Here is a 20,198-nt window from a genome sequence, read left to right as displayed (position 1 = left end):
GGATTTTTTTTTTAAGGAATAAGCTTATTTAAAATCATGATTCTCAAATAAAGAATTACAATGCCAATGTGTCTGCAAAAACTGTTAAAAAACCTTCTTCCTAAAATCAAAAACTTAAAAGATGGTCAAAGGCATACCTCTGTGCTTTTAATAGGACCCTGGGAACAAGCTTACTTCTTTGTGTATGAGGAAGTGGAAACAATAAAGTCCAGTGCAGACATTCAACAGTAATGACGTAATCTTGCTCTTAATAGCTTACTTACAGCTCTTGCTTTCTTCTTCATTGAGACAGGCAGGCAATAATGGATTTATGTGTTGAAGTTTCTGTGCTAAAATCACATGGATTCTAGGAACTAATGAGGCTGGAGGACTATGAACCCTTTGTTCTTCCACCGTGTCCATACAATCCATAGATTCCGCCGGAGATGAGTTCTCCCTAGAAAATAAAAATAGCTGAGCTTATGACACATGTAGTGCAGTTATATAGGTGCCATCAATGAATATAACATATAAAATCCAGAGTTGGACTAAAAAGCATAAAACATAAAAATTAGGAGGGGCAGGTCCTACTAGGTTTCAACCACACCTAGAATAGTCACCATGTACTTCTGTTGGAGGAAGCCATAAGATCTACAGTGGAAGATATCACATCTAGTAGGTCTCTTTACTACAGTACTTGAGGCCAGGATGGAACAGCACATGCTTGAAAGGAAGAAGGCAACCTGGCTGGAAATCCTTCCCACCACTGCACATACACAACACTGCCAGGATTCTAAGAGCAATGCTAAGTGGAGTTTGGTGTGGAGGTAATGTTGTGATCGACTGCCACATCCCAAGCCCTCTTGGTTCACACCAGCCAGGGCAAAAAGGTATGTGTGTTCATCATAACTTTTTGCTGTGCCAGCTCCAGACTGGTATAGCTGAGGGGCTCAAGGATTCGGTCCCTTGGGGGGGGGAATCCATAGGGTCCTGCCCTGTTTGGGGACTTTCTGTCCACCTGGGCAAAGTAGAGGCATCCACCAGACCTGAGATGGTCCATTACCTGGTCCATCCCATGTGGGTCCATGGGCACCAGACCACGCCTCCCTTTCCCTAAACCTCAAGGAGACATCTTTGCTGTCAAACTCTGATGGCTGGTCCACAGGCCCCTTGGGGGAAGCAAGAAAACCCTAAGGATATATCCTCACAGCCAGAAACCCTGTTACTTCAAAGAAGCCAGTGGCTACAGAAGGCAGCACCGGCCTTTTAACTGCCCAGGAAGGAGCACTCAGAAAGTGGGGCATCTAGTCAATAACTATCTAGACCCGCTAAAAACTCAGTTAGTTGCTCCAGGACCTCACTGAGACAACTTGGAAGTTTGGCTTCTGCTGCAGAAGCACTATCCATTGTCCTTGAACTCTCTCCAGGGTGCTGACTTTGCCTTGCTGTCCTGCCCGCCTGGAGAACCAGGAGCTACCACCCTTCCCTTACTTGTGCCATCAAGTCTCCTCATGCTGGGCATCCCTGAGGATCACAAGAGGTACCTATGCATCCTCCTAACCCCGTCCCCAATGAATACAGCTACTATTCACAAGAGACTGTGCTGGTATGTCAGCCACATAGTGTGCAAGGGTCAGAATCTATGCCAAGAAATTGGAATAGAATGAAAGTTAGCACCTAATCTTTATGACATCTTACTAAAATTTTACATTCTAAACTCCAGAGCATAAGCCTTAAATCATTAAATAATTTCAATATTTTTAAAGAACTCTATGCACACACAAAAATTATGAACTTGATATCAATTGCCAGACTGTTCATCTCCAGCTTAACAAGTCACTTTTCATTAATCACCTCTCTGCTTGGGGGTGTCCTGGTGCCCACTGGAAAACAGTGGCGTGTTTGAAATGCAAGATGTAGATGCCAGAATCAAAGTAATGCAGACACAGCAGTTGATGATATATTAAGGTGGTTCATACTTGTACAAGTGTCATAGTAATCCCATGAATTATCTCAGTAACAAGCACTGCTGAGTTTACAGAACTGGAATTTTGACTAAGAAAATAATTTACCATCTCAAGATACATTTGATTTGCTTGATACCACAGCTATCAAGAGTTAAATCAATCTGGTACCTAACAGCACTTTCCCCTCTACATTAGCTTTGTTCCTCCCATCACGTTTGTGATAAGCAGAAATAGATTGGTTGTGCAGGGTTACTTAGGCATGTGTGGTTTGTATGATGGTATCAGATTGAAATATCAGTGTTTTAAACAAGTGAAAACAAGGATGGTACGTAGTATGTTTTTAGAGGAGAAAACATTATGAGCACACTGCTCTTAATGTAGCTTGTATCAGTTATTTTCCCCAAAAGTATCCAGAACTCATGGTGCTCTGTGGTGTAAGGAGAAAGAAAGGCATGTGCAACTGTCCCAAATGTTCTGCCTACACAATAGTAAAAGCTGAGGTCAGTTTGCTATTGGGAAACTGCATTATCCTTGTTCTTGTTTATATTGTGTGTTTGGTTTATAGAATATTTCATGATCTTCATGGTGTTTACCTCCCCACAAATTCTATGAAACAGGTCATCATATTTTCATTAAGTGGGAAATTAAGTGGGCTGAAAGATAGTGACCCCCAAGAACATACGGGCACACAGAAGAGGGGTGACTCAAACCCAGATTTCCCAGATCCAAGTCTCCATCCACTGAATCATACTGGAAGCAATGCAGGATCAGTTTGGGGCTAGCAGCAATTTTCAGAACAAAGTTATTGGCAATGCCACTACCTATTATACAAATTATAAATAAATATTTGTATTTATTTGTTGATTAAATGTTCATGCTGTTTAATCTTCATTATAATGATGGTAAATGTGGATCCTAAAATGTTACCTTTCTTCGTTGTTCACCATATTTAGGATTGGATCGACAGATAAAATCCCATACACCTCAAGAACATCATTCACCTTGAAACTATCTCCGTTTTCATATATCTGTCACAAAGTATTTTTAAGAGAAGGTAGAGATTATAATAATTTAATGCAAAGAGCTGCGTTTAGACACAGATAAATCAGGGTTTACTGTTACAGAATGAGCCACAGCAAGTAGGGATGGATGAATCTGTCAGTTTTGGTTTCTCTCAGTTCCTTATTTTTCTAATCTTAAATTCAGTACTCCACATTTCTGTAGCATTTTGCAAACTTTTTTAAAAAAATCCTCATGAAAACCTATCACTTTAGCACTCATTTCTTAATATGCACATTTTTGAATGCACTTTTGCCTAAAATACACATTTTTGTAAAGCATTTCTCCAACATAATGCATTACTGTATGCCATTTCACTAATATGTACATAAAGCATGCATAGGTTCCCCTCATATAAACATTATTGTACACATTATTTGGTTGGAGAACTACATCGCAAAATTCAGAGAAGTGAAAATTTCAAAGGATAGCAGTCTTTTGGGTAGGGTGAATTAGGTAGGTTCACATTAGCAGTGTGAATGGAATTGAATTACCCTCCCTATTTCTAACAGCAAGCCACATGCTCTTGCACTTTCTCCTTTTATTTTGTTCAGCATGGCTGCAAGGAAGAGATCAGAAGCCTTTGCTTCTCTTTTGGACTAAAGGTAGCTTGTTGTGATGTCTGAATGTAGACAAAACTGTGGTTAATCTTGGCTATAGTTTACTGAAAAAAGCCCAATTTCGAACCTTGGATTATGAAGCTTGTTTTAACAAACTATAGTTAAAATTAATCACAGTTAGTAATGCCAAACTACGGTTGCTCAAAAAGAAGCAAATGCCTCAGATCTCCTCTTTGAGGCCCCGCTGGAGAAGAAAGTGCACAAACCTCAGGCTCGCTGCAGTTCATTCCTATAACAATCAACTATGTTTATCATTGCATCCGAAAACAGCCAGAGTGTTTCTCTAGCAAAATCATGTAGCAGTTATGAGCAGAAACATAACTGTACATCATGTCATTCACTATTGCATAAGCAAATTGTGTGTAGATACCATAAGAGGAAGCAGGAAGTACTGGCCTATTGCACAGGACATTTTATTATACCTGCCACTTCCTGTCTGCAGACATCTCATGTAAACTAGCTGCACTTAAATCACATCCATTGTTTTAGCACTGAACTTTGTTCTTTACAGAGGAATATCAATCATTTTAGAACTATAAAGCAATAATGGCCACAGTTACATGACACACAGTCTTGTTATTTCCATGCAGAACACCCAGTGCATAGAAACAACAACTGTTGGTTCCTTTCTTAGCTCAAGCTAGTTTTGGTGACTTCCTACATTAGGGCTTTAAATATTGCCCTTCATTGTGTAATATGTAAATATCATGCTACTTCACCTATGTCAACTTAGAGAAAATATGTGATCACATTTTTTTTTAAATTGAACATATAACCTCATATGATCACCTGGAGAAATAGGATTAAAGAAACATGGCTTCTCAAGTGTCTGCATACATTAGCACAATTGCAACTACACAGAATTCTCAGGGTCCTGAGTCATAACAATATATCTTAAGTCAACACTGCCATTAAGGATTGCATTAAACTGTCAAAGTATATTGTACCTACTAACATTGATGCTAGCACAATATATATATATATATATATATATATATATATATATATATATATATATATATATATATATATATATATATATATTAATATAAAGAAAAAAAATTAGGTGTTATTATGGTGCCTTAGTGTAGCTGCCCCAAGTGCAGGTTTCTGTTTTTTTAAGAACATAAGAAGAGCCCTGCTGGATCTGGCCAAGGCCCATATAGTCCAGCATCCTGTTCTCACAGTGGTCAACCAGATGCCAGCCTGCAGGCAGGGCCTGGGTGCAATAGGAATCTTCCCAGGTGATTCTCAACAACTGGTATTCAGAGGCATACTGCCTCCATCAGTGGAGATGGAACATAGCCACTGTGGCGAATTGCCATTGGTCACCTCAATATTTCACCCACTGATTCAACATATTAACAATGCAATCTTACTCTAAATAGTGCTTGATAAGCTTATTACCTTCACAAGACATGCAGGGCCTTTCTCGCCTGGGAGTGGAAAGTTTAAATCTAGTGGAGGTGAGCAGTTTAAGGAGACCATCTGATGTCTTGCAGAAGCTTCTGTTTCTAATCGCTTTGGCTCTCCACTCCCATGGATATCGGGTATACTTCCTGCAATTTATTTATTTATTTATTGTATTTATATACCACCCCATAGCCGAAGCTCTCTGAGCTGTTTACAGTAACTAAAAACATTAAAAACAAATATACAAATTTAAAAACACATCTTTTAAAAACAAATTAAAACACAATTTAAAACACATGCTAAAATGCCTGTGAGAAAAGTCTTGACCTGGTGCCGAAAAGATAACAGTGTGGGTGCCAGGTGCACCTTGTCAGCAACATCATTCCATAATATGGGGCCACCACTGAGAAGGCCCTCTCCCTTGTTGCCAGACTCCCAGCTTCCCTCCGAGTAGGCATTTGGAGGAGGGTCTTGGATGTTGAGAATAGTGTATGGGTGGGTTTGTATCGGGAGAGGAGTTCCATCAGGTATTGTGGTCCCAAGCCGTGTAAGGCTTTATAGGTTAAAACCAGTACCTTGAATTGAGCTCGGAAACATACAGGCAGCCAATGCAAGTGGGCCAGAATCGGTTTTATATGTTCGAACCGTCTGGTCCCTGTTACCAATCTGGCCGCTGCATTTTAAACAAACTGCATTTTCCAAACTGTCTTCAAAGGCAGCCCCATGTAGAGCGCATTGCACTAATCTAACTTGGAGGTTACCAGAGCATGGACAACTGAAGCCAGGTTATCTCTGTCCAGATAAGGGCGTAGCTGGGCCACCATCCGAAGTTGGCAGAAAGCACTCCGTGCCACTGAGGCTACCTGAGCCTCAAGTGACAGAGACGGTTCTAGGAGAACCCCCAAGCTACGAACCTGCTCCTTCAGGGGGAATGCAACCCCATCCAGGACAGGTTGGACATCCACCATTCGGTCAGAAGAACCACCCACTAGCAGCATCTCAGTCTTGTCTGGATTGAGCCTCAGTTAGAAGTTAGAAGAAACAGTTTCCATCATCCCAATCTAAAATTGAAATTAAAACTTTTTCCAGCTTTTGAAGGAAGCTTTAAAACTCCATCGTCATCTGAAAGGCTACAGGTTACTCATCCCTGCTTTAAAATATGCTGAATTATAAGGACTGGGACAAAACAAAGTAAATGTTAGAATTAGTGTGGTTTTGTTCTTCATGTACTTCTCAAAGTGCTAGAAAATAGTTTTATCTCCATGCAGATGAAGACATATATGGTATTAAATATCAATGACAAAAAAAAAGACTGAATGATGAAATTTTCACACATACACAAATCCTTGACAGCCCAGCCCTTTGCTTTTGCAGCAGACATGTAAATTGGGCTGTGTGTCACCATTACAACACTAAGAATGTAAGAAGAGCCTGTTAGATCAGACCAATGGCCCATCTAGTCCACCATCCTGTTCTCACAGTGGCCAACTGTAGGAGGCCTGCAAGCAGGATCTGAGCAAAACAGCATTCTCCCCCTCCTGCGCTTTCCAGCAACTAGTATTCAGAAGCATACTGCTTCCGACAATGGAGACATCATTGCCATCAGGGTTAGCAGCCATTGATAGCCTTATAGTACCCAATGCATCAGCTTCTATGCTAATGCTGCAGCTGAAGGAAGATTGCTGAGAATCAGGTGAAGGCTCCTTCCATGAGCAGAATGTGACAGCCCTACTTTATTTCCCCCCCCCAGCTCCATTTAGCTTCCATGGCTAGTAACAGTTAATAAATTTACCTTCTCTGACTTTATATAGTTTAATTCTTCTCTCCCTCTAGCACTCAGAATCTTTCTTGCTTTAACAAAACACCATTTATGCAAGCATGACAAGAAGCCTGCCAACTGCTGTCTTTGTGGGAAAAATAAAGCTAATTGTAAATGTGGTGCTGCAGATCCCATGGAATACTGGTGAATGAAACTTACAGCTGCTCTTTCAATTTCATTCAGGTACACTCACTCAGGATCTTCAGGACTATGGCATACCCAACTACTAGGGTCACACACCTTACATGACACAGTATCTGTGGACTGGCCCAATCCAGTTATTCAAAAAATGAGGGAAGGGATATCACACAGATGGCATGCCACAAAAACAAAACAAACAAACCAGGGCTGTATCCTGCTAAGTCATACTCACAGCAGACCCACTGAAACCAATAAACTTATGTCATGACTACTTTGTCTACTGATTTAAATCGGTCTAGTCCAAGCATCACTTAGTCAAATACAACCCACGGTTTCCTAAGCCACACCACTTTAGTGTATTTTGAGGATTCATTCAATGAAGAATTAATCATTAAAAAAACAAAATAATCAATGCCTCAGCTGATACCCAGATGTTGCTCTCTCTGTTTAGATGGATGCAACTCCGTATCTTCATCTTCCTCATAACTCCTCTTGTGGCGACTTGGTGTGTAGGATGTTGAAGGGCAAACTCGAGCTTGGCTTGCACTGGTATAGGCGTAAATTTTAAGTTAAGGACAACAGTTACTGATGTGACAGTTACCCAGCATAATTTAATCTAGTATTTCACTTCTATGTAATTATTTAAAATAAAAGAAAGTGGGGCAACAAGGCACTGTTATGGGCAGTATGCAACAAAAGAACATATACCAGATAATAATACCCTGTCACACATTCCTCAACACAAATGCACCACAGCTGTGTATATTCTCTAATCACCCTATGGGAGATTTTCCTTTGAATAGTTCTACAGAGATCGGGCTCAAATGAAAGAAGGAGAAAGGTTGTAACTCAGTGGTAGAGCCTCTGCTTTACATGCAGAAGGTCTCAGGTTCAATCCCTGGTATCTCGAGGTAGGATTAGGAGAGACACCCATCTGAGACCCTGAAGAGCCTCTGTATTCTCTTCTCACCAGGCTCCTAAGGAGGCAAGTGCCTTCCCAGCAATAACACAGATGAGGGAAACACTAAGGCACTATCCAGGGCCAGTCCAAAGTCAGAATCCAAACAGAGTCTACAACAACAAAGGGTTCAGGCAAGAAGTGTGATCAAAGCAGGTCAAAATGTAAATGTACTGCCTTCAAGTTGATTCCGACTTATGGCGACCCTATGAATAGGGCTTTCATGAGGCTGAGAGGCAGTGACTGGCCCAAGGTCACCCAGTAAGCTTCATGGGTATGTGGGGATTTGAACCCTGGTCTCCCAGGTCGTAGTCCAACAGTCAACCAGAGATCAGCAGACAGATCTGGTACAGAGCTGGTGTATAGACGTTGTTCCATTAGCTCTTCTAGTGTAGCAATGGGTTTTTTATGCTGGAGCTGCTGGAACCATACCTCAAACCTCAGCTGACTCCTGTTAATCACTTCTGGGCCTGCAGGCGAGCACTGCTCTGGATGGGCCTGGTTTCCAGCTAGCATTCAGCCTCGATGTCAGACATCAACATTGTTCAGCCTCGATGTCAGATGTCAAACATGCCCTGGGTGCAGATGCCCCTTCCTCGGCCTTGTCACAGGACCCTGGCTTCTCACATACAGATGAAGCTTGACCCAGCACTGGGTCCAAGAATGGAGCCTCCTGGTTTTCCTTGATGAGGAGTCTCCCAGTTGGGGCCTGACACGCTATAGGTCAAAACAGATAATACTGAGCTAGACAGACCAATGATCTGACTCAGTATAAGTCAGCCTCCTATGTTCCTAAGGGTGTGGAGAAATCAAAAAGGATCCTAGGCAAGTGGCAGCAAGCTATATTTGGCTTCCATGGCCTGAGGTCCTCCATCCCTGAATTAAACTTTTACTAGCTTAATTGCATGGTATTGTCAACAAAATTCCAGATCCAAAATGTTACTAGAAGTCTTTCATAACACTTGCTAAGCTGCCTCATGCTTGTCTACTTCTCAAAAAACTACCTCTTTTCTAACTTATTGTCACAATTCTCTATTGCCTAAAGCAGAGCAACACCATCTAGTTCCACCAAATACTTCTTGGGAACATTTTCTATCTCATTTAATAGACTCTAAGAAAGTAACAAATTATACCTAAAATCTAAAAGTTGAGCCTCAATTACAGGATTCTTCCTCAGCTAATTAGTAATTATCTAACACACTTCCACCAGCATGTCTTGCTGAGTAATTTCACTCACTCATTCATTCATTCATTCACTGGTTTTGAACTGTATTCAAATTTGCTGTTGCTTTCTCTCCCAGGAATTTAAACTACCATGCACATTACACTTGATAGAATTTACCACTGAAAAATTGCCTTTTGGATTAACAATAAAAGTGTGTCCTAATTTGCAGAAGACTTCAATTTAACTGTATTTTAAAATAAAAAATGTGCAAAACTACTCAGGTGCTCATGTAAAATTCCTATACACTTTTACAGAACTAAAAAGAACTTTAATCATTATCATTTTTGTTCACCCCCATTGTATAGTTTTTTCTATATATCAGAATACAGCTTAGTTATAGAACTACAAAGGATATTTCTTTCACCCATGCTGATTCTCCAGGCACTGGAACACAATAAAAAGTCTGTCTGTCTCCAGTGACTATTTGTTTACGATTTAAGTCTATTTCTTGGTGAGGCTACAAAAGAATCAAGTAACATTGTACATTAGAGTACTTTAATATGCAAAGAATGTGTAAAGTTGTTGTAAACATGAAATATTTTATGTGAAATGCTTTAAACCTTCTTAAAGAAAAAATGAACTACTAGATATATTATTGGGCAATGTTTACCTCAAGCAATTCTAAGGGAATATTTTCTGTCCTACTGAAGTCTCTTGCTCAGCTGTCATTGAATTTAATGTATTAGGGTGCAATCCAACTCACCTTTCTGCCGGGCTGGGGTGAGCTGGATGCTGGGGATCCTTGGCGGTGCTGGCAGGCTCCTGGCTATGCTGCACTGTGCCCTCCACCATGGCTGAGCCGTGGCACCGCCAGGAGCCTGCCCACACTGCCAGGAATCTACCACGGATGGCCAGCCCAGCGGACGGAGGGCATCTGAGTGCCAATCTTTATGTAGCCAAAATGGCATAATTCATACAAAAGAAGAATGTATGTTTGATGGAACCCTGTAAATTGTTCCTTTCGGGAGAGGTGCAGATGAAAAGTAGCGGAGGCACATATAAAGGATGATTTGTTTTTATTTTTGTTGTAACTGGCAAGGTTCAGGTTTATCCCCTTAAAAGTAGATTTTAAAAAATAAATAAAACTGCTAGATGTTTTACTCAGAGATAACAGGACAAAAAAATAAAATAATGGATACTCAATTTGAATAAACATATAACTATGTTCTTCCTATGTGCCATATTTTCACTTACCCCACATTCTGCTACATCTCTATATTTCCCAAAATTCAAAACCTGTTGGAAAGAAGAAAAATGTGAGATCACTGTTATATCCTATATAAGTTCACACCAATATATTTGCTTAACAGAAAAACCTCCTGGCTGAAGAATACTCAATTGTGGTTATGCTCAATATACTGTAAGTGTGCATCAGTGGTGCGCTACATATCTCAAAATAAAAATAGATTCATTTAAGAGTTTAATATGGGAAAAATTGTGGCCTATGTTCCCTACTTAAAGCAGCTACAAAATACTCCTAAAAATGAAGACCTAAAAGGAGTGCTGCGATTGCCTAGTGTGTAGCTAACCACATAGCTCTATAATGTGGCTATGCTGAACTAAAAAAATCTATGAGGCTATACAGAATCTTCAAAACTTGATTATTTGAAGTTCATATAAAGAAGAAAACACTCTTTCATTGGAAGCCATTTATATTGTGACCTTGCTTCTCAAGAGGCACAACTGAACCTTCTGCCATGGTAATATACAAAGCAGTTCAGCTGAGAGCAAGATAGCATTTCTATGCCACAGACATGTCTATTTCTTAAAAGACACTAAGGCCTAAAGCTTGTGCATATATGCAGTCTTCTCAGTAGGAGCAGTGGTAGGTCTCATCCCCTGAGTGAATTGTATCATCATTACATATGCCAACAAAAGAACTACCAAAGTTTGGAGCATGATGATGATGTGCCTATTGAGAGTCCAAACTGAATGGAGACTCTTCCTCCAGCCATGTAAGGAAAATGGATCCCGCTCCTTTCCTGCATGCTCTCCTATTTTCAGATTACTCAAGGGAGGTGTGCTCTTCATTAATGAGCTGGTGAGTTTCATAATACATTGTATATACAGATTAGAAATACAAAATAGTGAAGAATACATCGTGAAGGAATTTGTGGTAGCAGGGCTAATGATTGTGTTGCTATGTGATGAAGCCCTTTTAACTCCTACTCAAAGGCAGGCATTGCTTCTCCCACCCTGACCCCATTGCATTCTGTCAGGGATTGCTGAAGGAACTGGTAGTGGACAGGAATAAGCATGGATTGGTTGCTGATACTCTGTGCACGTCAAGACAGCAGGGGAGAGGAAGCAAAGTGACTAGGTTTTGTTTCATTTCACATAGGGCTTTTGTCAAAGCAGAGCAACTTCTGCAAAAGCTCCACATAATATGGAACAATCAGTGGAGGATTTGGGAGAGGATGTAGATGATGGCAGCCATAAATAAAGGCAGACTAGCAAGGCAAGCACACTGAAAGGAAGCATGTATGTGTGTGTGTGAGAGAGAGAAAGTACTAAGGACCATAATAAAGAAGGACCACTTACACGTGATTTAGTATGTATGTCAATTGTTTCATAAACATTCATATAAAATTCAGGATCAAACATATCTTGAACCATACAACGGAATTTCACTAAACTGCTTGGCTTCAGATAATGTAGAGGGACATCATTCAATGAAGGTATCTGTAAAAGTAATAATAATAATGGATTGCTACTATTCATGTGGGGTATATAGAATTTAACTTCCTAATCATTAATCTAATATAATCTTAGTTGATACAGTATTCAAGCGAATCAAAGTAAATCAATCTATAAAAAGTTTAATAGCCAATATTTATATATTCTTCAGTAATCCAGCAGCAACCTTACTGTTCATTTACATGAGTCTGTATACATTTTGTTAAGGTCACAACAGTTTCACTAGGCAACACAGATACGTTTTCTAAGATTGGTCCAGCTCTTGAGGAATCATTTGCTACTACATTTGGACCTGAGAAATGCTTTGGCATATTGGTTGTCACTTCTGTTAAGCTCTACTTGTCCTTTTGTAAAATTTATCAAAAACCATTTTGAGCAACAGTGATAAACTGTTTGTTGTTGTTATGTGCCTTCAAGTCGATTACGACTTATGGCGACCCTATGAATCAGTGACCTCCAAGAGCATCTGTCATGAACCACCCCGTTCAGATCTTATAAGTTCAGGTCTGTGGCTTCCTTTATGGAATCAATCCATCTCTTGTTTGGTCTTCCTCTTTTTCTACTCCCTTCTGTTTTTTCCAGCATTAAGGTCTTTTCTAGTGAATCATGTCTTCTCATGATGTGTTCAAAGTATAACCTCAGTTTCATCATTTTAGCTTCTAGTGACAGTTCTGGTTTAATTTGTTCTGACACCCAATTATTTGTCTTTTTTGCGGTCCATGGTATGCACAAACCTCTCCTCCAACACCACATTTCAAATGAGTGGATTTTTCTCTTATCATCTTTTTTCACTGTCCAACTTTCACATCCATACATAGAGATCGGGAATACCATGGTCTGAATGATCCTGAGTTTAGTGTTCAGTGATACATCTTTGCATTTGAGGACCTTTTTAGGTTCTCTCATAGCTGTCCTCCCCAGTCCTAGCCTTCTTCTGATTTCCTGACTATTGTCTCCATTTTCGTTAATTATTGTGCCGAGATATTGATAATCCTTGACAAGTTCAATGTCCTCATTGTCAACTGTAAAGTTACATAAATCTTCTGTTGTCATTACTTTAGCCTTTTTGATGTTCAGCTGTAGTCCTGCTTTTGTGCTTTCCTCTAACTTTCATCACATTCGTTTCAAATCATTACTGGTTTCTGCTAGTAGTATGGTATCATCTGCATATCTTAAATTACTGATATTTCTAAACTGTATTAATAAAGCATGGTACCCTAATGACGCAAACCTTTGTTTTCTGAATTCAATGTATGCCCTTCATTACAACGCCTAATTGCCAATTACCCAAATTGTCTCCCAGGCTATCACGATGCTGCACTGTAATCACACTTCAGTTCAATTCCAACTAAGCCAACACTGAGTGTCATTCAAACAAGTTGACATCAGAAATAAAGCTGCTCTGAAATGCTTATTATTCTGCTCCCATACGCTCCTGTAGTTTTTCCATTTTGATCATGCCTAATTCTAGCCACAGGATGGTTAGGACTGTTCTGCCCATCTACTTGGAACTTTGCAATCATTTTAGTAATCTCTTTCAGTCTGGTTAGGAAATTCCTTACATTTAATGCTATAAGAAAATCTTGTGTAAAAAACAACAATGGATAGGACCTAAAGATACACATAAGCAAGCACAGTTTTACCCAGTTAGTTGCATTATTTTCTTTCAGTTTCTCTCTGAAGTATTCTGTTACTTTTCTCTCCCATTCAAGATTTGGACCATTTTGAGCTAAGAAAAAAACACACCAAATCAAACTATTTCAGTACATTCAATAATCCAATTTTGTATTATTAGTACAATAGAAATTTTGACCAACTTGCACACTAAATTTTTGCAAGTATATTTTCAGATAGCATTATTTCTTGGAGAAAATAAAGAGCTTGCTTCAGTTAGTAAGGTTATCAACTGCTGCTGGTCACAATTGCTTACTACTTCTAGTACTGGAGACCATATACCTCTGTATATCAAATGCTGGGGATCATGAACAGGGAGAGTGCTATTGCACTCATGTCCTACTTGTGAACTCCCCATAGGTATGTATCTGGTTGACCATTGTGAGCACAGAATGCTGTACTAGATGGGCCTTTAGTCTGAGCCTGCGGTACTTTGTATCCTACCTTTAAGTTTAACTTACTAGTATCAACAAAATAAACCTTCTTTGCATCACAGGCACAAAGTAACTGAGCTACAGAGAGCAAAAGTAGTCTATGCCTTTATTAAGTATGACACTGGAAGGGTCCAATGTGAAATAATAAAGTTGTTACCATCAGAGTGCATGGTCATGTGAACAAGTTTTTTTAGCGTCCACTAGCTCAGTGGATTACCCATTAATGGCATGTTGTAGCCTATCTTGCAGCTCCACTAATGCAACAACCATATTTTCTGTACTTCATTACTCCCACTGAAATTATCATAATACTCTTACACATTAGAATACACAATCAAGCAAAAGAAGGGACAGTTTGTCTTAGGAACAGTTCAGCACTTTCTGTATCCAATTCCAAGCTGGAAATTTACTGTATATATTTAGTGCATCATATCAACTGAGCCCTCAAATATTATAGTCTTAAAATTATGGAAATTGAGCATTTAGACCAGAGATAGGAAATGTGTGTCCCTCCAGATGATGTTGAACTCCCAGCTCTCATCAACTCCAGCCAGCATGACCAGTGGTCAGCGATAATAGAAGTTATGTTCCAGCAATACATGGAGAACCATATGTTTTCCATCCCCTATTTAGACTGTAGCAATGATGAATAGATGCCAACTGAAAATACAATTTAGGCAAACTTTGCACTTTCGAAGTTCTAGCTTTGTGTATTGAATACAAGTAAAATAAACATGTTAAAATAGATCACATTCTATAGCATCAGGAACTTCCAATTCAAATTACTTTAGGCAAAGCAGGCTAATTTGCATATGATTTTTTTCTGGAAACTTTTCCAATTAAAATTTCCCCAGAAAACCCACATCACTGTTGAATAGTATTGATATATACTTTCCATGTCATGACGAACCACTGTCCTTCTCAGTTAACTAATTAGCCCTCTGAAAAATTATGTGCAGGAGAGGACAATCCAAACCCCAGCTGGCAGCAGTGGCACATGATGGCACCACTGTTGACTGCTGCATCTGCAGCCTTGTCACTCACACTGATCAGAGCGGAAGGGTAGTGGGGAGGTAAATCACTATGCCAGCCTAGATATGGCTTAATCCTATCAAGTGATGGCAGTGGGGAGGCTCGGGATCCAGTGGATCCTGGGCCAGCTTAGCCCCTTCTCCAGAACATGCCATTTTGGTATTTCCACCCACCCAGACGTTCAGTGGAAAGAACAGAAAGTTCTAGCTGGGGACCTGCATCCAATTCCCTCACCACCACCGCCTGGTGCAAAGGAGGGGGGGGTTGGACAGCAGTCGTCTTAATGTAAATAATCTTGCTTAGTACCCTTACATGTGTACAAGAAAGCCACTTTCATAAGTGCTTCACTATGTACATACACATTTTGTAGTGAAAAAGGCATTAGAGGTTCTATTAATTAAAATGTGTAAGTTTTACAAGTTGTTATTATAGCAGCCTTTCGGTATGCATACTGATTATGAAGATACACTAAGAAACCCACACCCCCTGTGGGATACAGTAGGGCTCCGCTTTACAGTGCTTTGCTAATACAGCGGTCTTAATTAGGTGCAATTAGACTAAAGCCCCACTCATTCGGCGCTTGTTCCGCTTTTACGGCAGTTTTCGGGCATCGCGTGCCATTCTATTAAATGAGTTCCCAGGCATTTTAGCATGTGTTTTATATAGTTTTAAATTTTTAAATTGTCTTTTAAATTGTTTTTTAAAAGATGTATTTTAAATTGTATTTGTTTTTAGTTACTGTAAACCGCCCAGAGAGCTTCGGCTATGGGGCGGTATGCAAGTATAATAAATAAAATAAATTATAGCAGGGGTACGGAATGTAACCAGCTGTATGAGTGGGGCCCTACTGTACATATAACCCAATCAGATACCCCAGTAACACTCATGAGGAAGAAAACAAGTAGAAACCAAAAGACGTGACATTGCCTAACACAGCTTTAAGATGCACCCAGCCTAATGCCATGTCCTAGCCTTATTTTGACCTCGTCGAGTATGCTTATCTGGTAATTAGCATTTAAAAAGAGGGATGCCAAAGCTGAAGGCTGCCTGGAAGCCTTGTAACTTTCAACTCGCAAAACCCTCCCCTCCCAGAGCGAAAGGAACACTAGACATGCTCAGGGACACTCTCTTCTTGCTTCTAGTCAACCTCCAGGGATGAGCACCGGCGCTTCAAAACGGGTTCCAAAGCCAAGTTCTGCTCTGCAATTCCGTTCTGCCCGCCCCAGAGGGGGAGCTTGGGGTTTGCTGCGCTCTCATCTGACAAGGCCAAACTCCACATAAACGCCTGGCACGGGCGGTCAGCAATGGCCAACTAGGCCCTCAGCACCTTGAACTCTCTCCATGACCACCCGCAGCCGCCACTTTTTTCCTGATTGTTCCCGGCCCAGCTTTACTCTTAGTCCCGGCTAGAAGCTCCTTCTCTCACATTTGTCTTCCCCTCAAGTTCTTTTGACACTATGAGGTTCACTCTTTGCTTATTTGTCTCCTCAGTATCGGCACAGTTTACACAGCTTCCCACCACGCTCCAGCGCCCATCTAAGTTCCTCTCCCCCCCCTTCCCCCTTACCGAAGATGCCTTGCACGATACTGAGAGGGCAGTTCAGCCAGTCCGCCACACAGGGCATCTTTTCGGTTCTTGGACCAGGAGGCACACAGGGTAGTGCGGTTTACCGATGGTCACACGGTCCCGCTCAGACGCCGGGCAATGGCGCGCGAGCTAGGCGGACTACTGCTTCGGGCGGCGGCGATAGCTGTGCGACCAGGCCAAGCTAACTCCTACCTTCGCCTCACTTCACTTCTCCTCAGCGCGGGCTCGGGTTGGCGGGAGAGGAGGGAAGAGGGCAGCGACTCTGGCGTCGCCATCTTAGAACCGGGCGGAAGGGGCAGGGCCAGTTGTGAGAGGAACAGAGAGAGCCTTGAGACGTGGAAGTGCTACAGTCATGGCTACCCCGAAAGCCTCTGTGGCCGGTAGCGTCTCCTCGGCTGGTAGCGGCACTAACTTGCTTTTCTCTTCGTCGGCTACCGAATTCAATTTCACTGTTCCCTTCATCCCAGTAAGCCAAGCCCCTGCTGCTGCTGCTGCTGCTGCAGCCACCTCGGGGCCTGGTCTCCTGCCCGCAGGTAACCAGGCTGAGGGCTTTGGGGTGGGGGTGATGGTGTTTGGGTGAATCTTATTTCTTACAGAGCTGTATATATATATAGCCTCGAGGCAAGTAAGGATATCTACCCATGTGTAGGTGGGTGTGCAGGATAACTCACCCCACCCCTCCCGGTCTTCCTTTGCGGGCCGGAGGGCTCAAAGTTGGGATAGATGCACGAAAAGTCGGCAGAGGGGAGGGAAGAGGGATCCTGTGAAAGGCTCTTTTTGGGGGGGGGGCTTAAAGAAAGTGCTGCATTTGGCAGACGTGAAAGGAAGTGAGTCGATCACTTGACTCTACGCTGAGAAGGTGTCGTGGCTCAATTTGTGCCAGAGCTCGGCTCCAGTAGTCGCTGGTCAACACTGTAGTTGGCACAAGAATAGATAGAAGCATTATTGGCCAAGAGCCGACTGCATTTCCCTTTATCAATTATTATTGTTGTGAATTGTCGCTTTGCTTCTCTTAAGATTTACATAGAAATGTCACAGGCTTCGTGGATTTCCTTACCATTTGGCCCTATTTTTCCCCTTCCTATAGCCACGTGTATATTTGTCAGATTTGTACATCTGATGACTGGAGTTTGCAAACGTTTATACTACAATAAACCTGTTAGTCTTTAAAGAGCCACAATGTGTACCATTGAGTAATTACAGCGACTTTGCCATCATTTGAGGGAAAGGCCTTCCAAATTAATAAGTATTATTTCCATACTGACTTGTACCTTGGTATTTCTTTTTCTTGAAATTAAATTATTATTATTTATTATTTCAATTTATATACCGCCCTTAGCAGAATAGCTCTCAGGGCGGTGAACAAACAAGATAAAATACAATATATCATAGTAAAAAATCACAAAAACATGTACAAACAAACAACAGAAAGCACAACAAAAATGAAATACAACACAAATTAAGAAGGATAAATATTTGAGGCATGTGTGTTAGGAATTGATTCTTGGATGGGAGAACTTGTTATTGATATGGGTCTCTTGGGAAGATTATGGAGGATTTATAACACTAAGAACTAAGACATGGGAGAATAGCATAGGGATGTTGATGGGCACTGATGTGAGATAGAAAATTTCCCAGTGCTTTTATTTTTCTGTTGAAAACTTTGTTTCATAAGTTCATATATAAGTTCATAATGAAAGGATGCTAATTGCAATTTTAGGCAAGCCTGGCAAGCTTTCAAAGTTTTTGGCTATTATTTATTAAATTTTTATTTTATTTATTTAAAATATTTCTATCCTGCCCTTCTACCCTATAATAGGACACAAGGGCAACTTACAAAAATAAAATCAAACATGTACATAATAAAATTGTAAACAGTAAAATCACAAAAACATTAAAATAAATTTAAAATACATAAAATACGATACACACACACACACACATGTATAGGGATTGGTACTAAAGGGACTACAAAGGTAAATTTTAATGCAGAAGGCATAAAATCAGTATCAGGCTCTGCCTTATAGCCCACCCTTCCTCCCAGTAGGAGCCCAGGGCAGCAAACAAAAACATCATACAAATATATTAAATATATTAAAACAAAACATCTTTAAAAAAATATTTTTTAGAAAGCTTTAAAAACATCTTAAAAAGCAGTTCCAACACAGACGCACACTGGGATAAGGTCTTTACTTAAAAGGCTTGTTGAAATAGGAAGGTCTTCAATAGATGTCAAAAAGATAACAGAGGCGGCGGCTGTCTAATATTTAAGAAGAGGGAATTCCAACGGTAGGTGCCACTACACTAAAGGTCTGCTTCCTATGTTGTGCGGAACGGCCCTTCTGATAAGATGGTACCTAAGGGAAGCCCTCACCAGCAAAGCATAGTGATTGACTGGGTATATAAGGGGTAAGATGATCTTTCAAGTATCCTGGTCCCAAGCTATATAGGGCTTTGTACACCAAAACCAGAGCCTTGAACTTAGCCCGGTAGCTAATGGGCAGCCAGTGCAATTCTTTCAGCAGCAGGGTGACATGTTGACAATACCCTGCCCCAGTGAGCAGTCGCGCCACTGCATTTTGCACCAGCTGCAGCTTCTGGACCAACCTCAAGGGCAGCCGCCATAGAGTGCATTATAGTAATCCAACCTGGAGGTTACCAGCGGATGGACAACAGTGCTCAGGCTATCCTGGTCCAGAAATGGTCTCAACTGTCTTACCAGCCAAAGCTGGTACAAGGCACTCCTAGCCACTGAGATCATCTGGGCCTCTAGTGACAAAGATGGATCCAGGAACACCCCCAGACTACAGACATGCTCTTTCAGATGGAGTAAGACCCCATCCGCAGCAGGCAACTGATCAATTATCCAAACTTGGGAACCACCAACCCAATCTGTCTTGCTAGGATTCAAACTTGATTTATTGACCCTCATGCAGCCCACCACCAAGGCCAGGCACCAGTCCAGGGCTTGCACGGCCTCTTCCGATTCAGATGTTGCAGAGAAATAGAAATGGATATCATCGGCATACTGTTGACACCCCACCCCAAGTCTCCTGATGATGGCTCCCAAGGGCTTCACATAGATGTTAAATAGCATGGGGGACAAGATGGTACTCTGCAGCACAACTGCCAGGGGCCGAAAAACAATCACCCAATGCTATTCTCTGAAAATGACCCTAGAGGTAGGATCAGAACCACTGTAAAACAGTGTCTCCAATACCCATCTCACCAAGTCGGCTCAGAAGGATACCATGGTCAATAGTATCAAAAGCTGCTTGGAGATCAAGTAAGAACAACAGGGTCGCACTCCTGTCTTTCTCCTGATAAAGATCATCCATCAGGGAGATGAAGGCCAATTCAGTCCCATAATCAGGCCTGAACACAGATTGAGATGGGCTAAGGTAATCTGTTTCTCCCAAGAGTACTTGCAATTGCTGCACCACAACCCTGTCAATCACCTTCCCTAAAAAGAGGGTATTTGTGACCGGGTGGTAGTTGTCACAAACCAGTGGGTCCAGGATGGGCTTTTTCAGGATCACTGCCTCTTTCAGGGTGGCTGGATCCATTCCCTCCCACAATGACACTTTGACCA

At 41.2% G+C, this 20,198-nt stretch overlaps 2 protein-coding genes across 7 annotated transcripts in view; one reads left to right on the top strand and one right to left on the bottom strand.

Moving 5' to 3' along the window:
* MCMBP (minichromosome maintenance complex binding protein) overlaps positions 1 to 16,983 on the bottom strand; it is a 33,968-nt gene extending 16,985 nt beyond the window's left edge. Inside the window, exons 1-9 of one of the 2 annotated variants that reach the window (XM_061635829.1) lie at positions 16,586 to 16,983; positions 13,522 to 13,607; positions 11,723 to 11,863; positions 10,376 to 10,417; positions 9,537 to 9,638; positions 7,426 to 7,555; positions 5,033 to 5,184; positions 2,874 to 2,974; positions 264 to 436 (exon numbers count right to left, since the gene is read on the bottom strand). In XM_061635829.1, the coding sequence (XP_061491813.1) occupies positions 264 to 436; positions 2,874 to 2,974; positions 5,033 to 5,184; positions 7,426 to 7,555; positions 9,537 to 9,638; positions 10,376 to 10,417; positions 11,723 to 11,863; positions 13,522 to 13,607; positions 16,586 to 16,643 (985 nt within the window). In that variant the 5' untranslated portion in view covers positions 16,644 to 16,983. The remainder of the gene's footprint in view (positions 1 to 263; positions 437 to 2,873; positions 2,975 to 5,032; positions 5,185 to 7,425; positions 7,556 to 9,536; positions 9,639 to 10,375; positions 10,418 to 11,722; positions 11,864 to 13,521; positions 13,608 to 16,585) is intronic. The other variant, XM_061635831.1, reaches the window with a different exon arrangement.
* Positions 16,894 to 20,198, top strand: part of SEC23IP (SEC23 interacting protein) — a 54,337-nt gene continuing 51,032 nt past the window's right edge. For all 5 annotated transcript variants that reach the window (XR_009764004.1, XM_061635828.1, XM_061635827.1 and 2 more), the window contains exon 1: positions 16,894 to 17,139. Coding sequence is in view for 4 of the 5 variants with exons in the window: in XM_061635828.1 (XP_061491812.1) it covers positions 16,959 to 17,139 (181 nt within the window). In the remaining variant the exon portion in view is untranslated. The remainder of the gene's footprint in view (positions 17,140 to 20,198) is intronic.

Source organism: Rhineura floridana, chromosome 7 (assembly GCF_030035675.1).
Source record: "Rhineura floridana isolate rRhiFlo1 chromosome 7, rRhiFlo1.hap2, whole genome shotgun sequence".
Taxonomy (NCBI): Eukaryota; Metazoa; Chordata; class Lepidosauria; order Squamata; family Rhineuridae; genus Rhineura; species Rhineura floridana.
This window is presented reverse-complemented; position numbering and strand designations above follow the sequence as displayed.